The sequence below is a fragment of the Numenius arquata genome, chromosome 25 (genome assembly GCF_964106895.1).
Source record: "Numenius arquata chromosome 25, bNumArq3.hap1.1, whole genome shotgun sequence".
NCBI lineage: Eukaryota > Metazoa > Chordata > Aves > Charadriiformes > Scolopacidae > Numenius > Numenius arquata.
Window position 1 is genome coordinate 3,337,165 of NC_133600.1, and position 6,053 is coordinate 3,343,217.

Here is a 6,053-nt window from a genome sequence, read left to right on the forward strand (position 1 = left end):
CCCCCTTGCCTCCCTCCAGGCTGGTGGGCTGCGCGTGGCACTAAATGCCCCAAATTATTTGGGAAGGGGAGGAAATAAAAAGCATGATTCGGGTGCGGAAAGGTTCATTTTCTGCCTTGTCACGCAGGTTTAATGGGGTAAACCATTATTTTTCAAAGAGCTGGGCTCGCAGGGGCAGCGGCGTTGGCTCAGCCCCAGGGGGGTTGAGCAGAGGTGAAGCCACAGCCCCGGCTGGTGGCCTTGGGGATCAGGCTGGAAGGAAAAGGGGCCACAGGAGGGGAAAGAGATGGCCAGGCTGTGGGGAAAAGCATGGAGAAAGAGCCTCTCACCAAGCACCGTCTTTTGTCTTTCCCACCAGGAAAAACACCGGCTGCATCAGCCTTTCCTCAGCCACCAAACCCTGCCCACCCACCATTTGCAGGCGCAGAGTGATTAGCCGTGCCACTTTTAGTTGCTGCCCACCACCGCACACAAACGAAAGCCCCTTTCCAGAAGGAAACAGCCGTGGATCCACAGCCCGGGTGGGGAGGGAGGGCTATCCTGGCTCACAGCATGGGGAAGCTGGCCTGGTTGGCCACCCCACAGTGGTTGTCGCCCTTCAGCAGGCGGATGTAGCCCTGCTCGCCCCACACCTCCGACCAGCTGCAGGAAGAGATGGAGAATGAGGACATCCGCATTCCCACAGGCACAGAGACCCAGCCCAGCTTGGGGAGGGGAGCGAGAGGGGGCCGGGAGCCGGAGCACCCCCTGGGACAGGGATCACAGAGTGGTTCGGGTTGGAAGGGACCTTAAAAATCACCCAGTGCCACCCCCTGTCCTGGGCAGGGACACCTCCCACCAGACCAGCTTGCTCCAAGCCCCCTCCAACCTGGCCTTGAACCCCTCCAGGGATGGGGCAGCCACAGCTTCTCTGGGCAACCTGGGCCAGGCTCTCACCACCCTCACAGCAAAGAAGTTCTTCCCCACATCTCATCTCAATCTCCCCTCTTTCAGTGTCAAACCCTTCCCCCTCCTCCTAGGGCTCCCCTCCCTCATCAAGAGTCCCTCCCCATCTCTCCTGGAGCCCCTTTAGGGACTGGAAGGGGCTCTACGGTCTCCCTGGAGCCTTCTCTTGTCCAAGCTGAACCCCCCCAACTCTCTCAGCCTGTCCTCACAGCAGAGGGGCTCCAGCCCTCCCAGCATCTCCGTGGTTTCCTCTGGCCCCGCTCCAACAGCTCCATGTCCTTCTGATATTGGTGGCCCCAGAGCTGGAGGCAGCACTGGGGGGGGGTGTCTCCCCAGAGCAGAGCAGAGGGACAGAATCCCCCCCTCACCCCGCTGGCCACGCTGCTGGCATCTCTCCCCTCCAGCGTGTCAACCACTCCCCACAGTGTGGTGTCGTCCCCAAACTCACTGAGGGTGCACTCAGGGATGCTCCACGAGGATGCTCCTGCCACGCAGCTCCGACCCCGGCAGGAGTGGGGGACAGGCTGTGCACAGCAGTAGAAGGAGTGGCAGGTTTGGGGGGTTCAAACGCCCTCAGCCCTTACCTGTTCTTTAAGATCCAGTAGCTCACATTGCGCCCGCTCTCCTGGCTCGTGCCGTAGCCCACGGCCAGCATCCCGTGGTTCACCTGCTGGCTGCAGAGCATGCTGCTGAAGATGCCTGGGGAGAGCAGAGCCGGGGTGAGCTGGGGGGATGAGCCCCCACTGCTTCTTCTCCGGGTGGAAGCAGGGTGGTGGATCCATCATTCCCCTGGGGTGGGTACCCTGCGGAAACTCCAGTGCTCAACAAGCAGCCCACCCCCCGAGCCAGACGGTACCAGACTTGTAGAAGTGGAAGGAGAAGCTGCTGGCGTCCACCGCCACGGAGATGGGGCCCACGGCCGCCACCGCCTGCTCCAGTGCCACCTCGCTGCCCTGGGCCACCAGCCAAATGGTGGAGCAGTTTGCCGCCCTGTCCTGGGGGTCGTACCGGCAGCTGGAGGTGTCCTGAGAGGAGGGAGAGACCAATGCCAGGGCTGGGACATGCTCTGCCATGTCCCCGAGGCCACCCGCCATCCCTTACCGTGGCCATGTAGGGGTAGACCTGCTCCGAGTTCAAGCCGCCGTTCTCGTGCACGTACTGGAAGGCGCGGGTCATGTAGCCACCGTAGCAGCCGTTGTTGCCCAGCTTTCGGGAGCAGTCAATGAGGTTCTGCTCGCTCAGCGCTGCCAGCTTCCCCGTCCGGTTGAAGACGAGCCCCTCCAAAGCCCCCGTGGCACTGAAGGCCCAGCACGACCCGCAGTGGCCCTGGGCGAGATGGGGACAGCAGGAGGGTCACAGCATTGCCCCAAAATTCACCGGAGAGGGATGCTGTGACCCACCAGCACTGCTATCCAGCTGCAAAACTATGGGAGCTGCTTCTCTGGGTTGCCCAGAGGTTTTTTGGTGCTTGGGAGGATGCTGCTGCTTGTTTCTGCTGCCCAGATTCCCAGTACCCATCGCACAGCCCTGGCTGCACCCCCGCCCCGTGCCCACCTGGTTCTTCACAGGCGTCACGTAGCCCTTTGCTCGCCAGTCCACCTCTGCCGGGGTCTTCAGGTCCTCTGATGCCTGGAAGACCAGCATCGGCTCCTCCTGCCACGCTGGGGTGAAGCCGTTCAGGAGCTGGTTAAACTCCTCGTCTGTCTGCAGGTCATCAAGGGAAAACTCGTGTGATGCCACCAAGTCCTTGGCTGGCAGCACCGTGGCTCCCCACTGGCCAGTTGACCCCTGGGAAGCAGCCCAGCCTGGGGGGCTGCAGGTCCCAGCGGAGCAAGTTGGGGACCCCTGATCCTCGGATCAAGCCCAGGGTGCAGGGAGGCGTCCCCGGGGAAGGTGGTGGGCGCGTGGGCAGGTACCAGGTCGCCGTAGTGGTTCATGGCCAGGCGGAAGCCGTGCTGCCCCTGCGACTCCTCCAGGTTGTGCTGCTGGATGCGCCTCAGGTTCTTCTCCCAAACCTCCCGGCGGGCGGCCTCAGCCTCCTGACACCGGGCAGAGCGGCAGCAGGATCAGAAATGTCCCCCAGGAGCATGGGATGGGGTGGGGTGCAGGTGGGAGGCTCTGGGTAAGACCCCCTAGAGCCAGCCCCACACCTGTTGGGGGGTCTGGGGGGAGCAGGACCTACCCCTAGGTACTCCTTGGCGTGGAGGATCTTCCACCCTTCCCAGGCCTCCTCCAGGGCGGGATCCAGCGCCATGGTGCAGCCCAGCAGGGCCAGCAGCAGCCACAGCGTCGCGGCCATGGCTACCAGCTGGGGGGAATGGTGAGAGCTGGGTGAGGGAGGACCCCAGATTGAGCCCCATGGCCACCAGCTGGAGGGAATGGCGAGAGCGGGAACCCTGGGCTGAGCCCCATGGCCACCAGCTGGGGCCACAGGCTGGGAGCGGGACGAGTCCTTCCAAGCCCGGATTAGGGGTGATGGGGGAGGCAGAGAAATGCAAACAGAGCAGCCGAGCCAGAGGGAAGAGAGAGATGTTGGATCCTTGGGCTGGATCAGCTTTTGTGTGGCCGCGCCGCTGTTTTGACAGGAGCTTTAGGAGGTCTTAGCTGTCCTTTGGGTGGCATTTAACTGTCCTTTTTAGGAGAGGAATGAGCAGCTTCCTGAGAGACCAGAGCCTGGACGGCTGGAGGAGGCAAAGGCAGAGGAAAGGGCAGCGCGGGTGGCAGGGACAGTGCTGGGCCCCCCCCGCTCCCTTCCCCACTGCACTCCCTACAGCCTCTCCCCACTCTTTATTTGCAAAAACCCTGCTGTTTTCTTCGCCGCTGAACCATCCCTCTCTTCCCACAGCAGCAGCTCCCCTGGAACCACAGATAAGGCTCGCAGCCAACCGCCCCTGCTCGGGGAGCAGCGCCCAGCAGGACCCAGCCCCGAGGAGGAGGAGGAGGAGGAGGAAGAGAAGGAGGATGGGCAGGGAGGGCAGGATGGTACCCGGACCCCTCCTCCAAAGCAAGGTTTGCCTGGTGCCTGCAGACAACTTGGCCCCCCCAGTCCCAACCCAGAGTGGCTTCGGGACCCGAGGCAGCGCAGAAGAGCCCAGCGGAGTAAAAGCCGCAGCCATTGGGCCAGGGTGAAGCTGTTTTCACTTGAAAGCCAGCGGAAATCGGCACCAGCAGAAACTTGCAGCAGCCCCCGAGCAAGGGGCTGGAACCAGAGATAAGGGTGTTTTCTGCAGAGGTGGGGAGGCAGAGGAGCCGCCGCTCCGTGCCAATGACTGAAGCCTCGCATCTGTCCCAGTCTGATGCCCGGGCGTACGTGCTTCCCCAAAATCCTTCCCTGAGGATTTTCCAATATCAATTTACACCCTTTCTTTTTCGCCGGCATCCACACGCAGCCCTCCCCCTGCCCCCCTCCACCGCAGCCATTTGTCTTCCTCACATCGCCGTCCCGCGCCCCGCACCTCCTTTGATGGACCCTGGTATTTCTCAGCAACTTGAGTTATTCTGGGGGTGCTGCTCTGCAAAGGCACAGGGCACACGCCGCAGGGCAGGGATCAAATGCCTGAGACACCCCAAATCACCAAACCCAGTTTCCACTGACGTGGCTCCCCAAGAGCGAGCGCCGGCGTCGCACCTTTATTCCACACGCTCCGGGAATGGAGAGGTCAGAAAGTTTTCCATTCGAGCATCTTTTCAGGGCAACCAACCAACCGGTGGCTAATTTTGTAGCCCGAGCAGTGTTTTTGTTTTAAAAATAAGTCGTCAAGAACATCTGCTCTCCCTCCAACATCCTCCGCCTAAAAATAAAGCCCCACACGTTGGGTTTTCGTGGGAGAAATGCCTCCCAGGCCGCTCTCAGGCTCAGTCCCAGGTCTTGAGGAAGACTCCTTTTTGCCCAGTTTCCCCAGCACCCGCCGCTTCCCGCTCGCTCAGGAAATGAACTCAGCTTCGTGCTACAGCTGCAAATCCCCCACCCCGGCGAGATTCCCTGGACCCTGCTGCTCCGAGCTCCACACTCCCATCGCCCTTCCTGCGGGACACCTGGGCGGGGGCCTCCCACATCATTCCCCCCCCGGCAGAGCCTGTTACATATGGAAAAGCTCAGCATGGTGGCAGGTGATTTCCCAGTTAATGCCTCTCAGGATTCTCAGCCCTCAAAAGAAGAAAACCAACCCCTTTTTATGGCGTCAAATAATCCGAGGGCTTCGGAAGCGAGCTCGGGGGATCAAAGGAGCTGACAGATTTGTAAACTCTTCTAGACAAGAGCATTTTAAGAGCACATTGCAGACATTTTAAGACATTGCTCTTTTGGGCCAGGAAAAAAGCAGTTCAAATGAAGACTGAAAAGCAACGAGCTCTGCAAAATAAAGCTTCTTACCATGTACTGGCACCCACCCGGCTCTAAAGGCAGCAGGGAGGAACGGGAGCAACTTCTCTGCCTGCAGGTGCCTCTCAAGGAAACTTCAGAGATGTGCAACTTCCTCCATTACGTCCCCTTCCGCCCTCCCCGACCTCAAAAGCTGCACCAGAAGTTACCCGGAGGGGAGCGTAGTAAAAGCTAAAACACAACTGCAACAGTCGAGACAATTATTTGGGCAAAGGGACAATGAATACGCTCCTGGCCATATTCAGAGAACAAAACTCTCCGGCTGGAAGACGCTTTGCATTTGAAACAGAAGCCTCCAGCTCACATCTTCAGGGCGTTTAATAGCAGCTTAATTAATGCCTGACTCCTGCGCAGAGAGGAAAACAGCAAGGCCAGGTTTTGGAAGCTCCGAGCTCCGGAGAGGGCGAGCAAAGGCAAGCCCAGCACCTGCAGAAAGCAGCTCCGCGCGTCCCAGCGTGGGAGCAGGGCTTGGAAGCGCCTGGATGAGAGCAGCTGCATCCCCCCCGGTCACCGGAGGGAGCCGGGGCGAGGAGGCACCAGCCCCCAGCACCCACGAGGTGCCCGACTCGCTCAAGGTCACACAGAGCAAAGAACACAGTCCCGAGATTCCCAACTCCCCCCTCCCCGGCATCTTCAACTGCTCGGATCACGCTTCCCCCCCGAGGAACATCAGGGATTTAATATTCTCTCCACCGCTCGGCCCAGAAACGGAACAGAGCGCTTTGCT

The 6,053-nt window shown here is 60.5% G+C and overlaps 1 protein-coding gene across 1 annotated transcript; it reads right to left on the reverse strand.

Annotated features, from left to right (window-relative positions):
* Window positions 1-97: 97 nt before the first annotated feature.
* On the reverse strand, window positions 98-5,353 carry LOC141475539 (procathepsin L-like). The gene is made up of 8 exons (XM_074163950.1): window positions 5,318-5,353; window positions 3,128-3,253; window positions 2,862-2,984; window positions 2,500-2,649; window positions 2,047-2,271; window positions 1,802-1,970; window positions 1,530-1,644; window positions 98-642 (listed from the first exon to the last, which is right to left on the reverse strand). Exons 1-8 carry the CDS (start codon window positions 5,318-5,320, stop codon window positions 546-548), a joined length of 1,008 nt encoding a protein of 335 aa, XP_074020051.1. The 5' UTR covers window positions 5,321-5,353; the 3' UTR covers window positions 98-545.
* Between the last annotated feature and the right edge of the window lie 700 nt (window positions 5,354-6,053).

What these genes read in the sequence shown, in the direction of transcription:
- LOC141475539 (XM_074163950.1), bottom strand. An exon ending in TGACGCCTGTGAAGAACCAG is followed by an intron (nt 2,272 to 2,499) that starts GTGGGCACGGGG and finishes CATCTCGCCCAG; the next exon opens with GGCCACTGCGGGTCGTGCTG. An exon ending in TCTACCCCTACATGGCCACG is followed by an intron (nt 1,971 to 2,046) that starts GTAAGGGATGGC and finishes CCCTCCTCTCAG; the next exon opens with GACACCTCCAGCTGCCGGTA.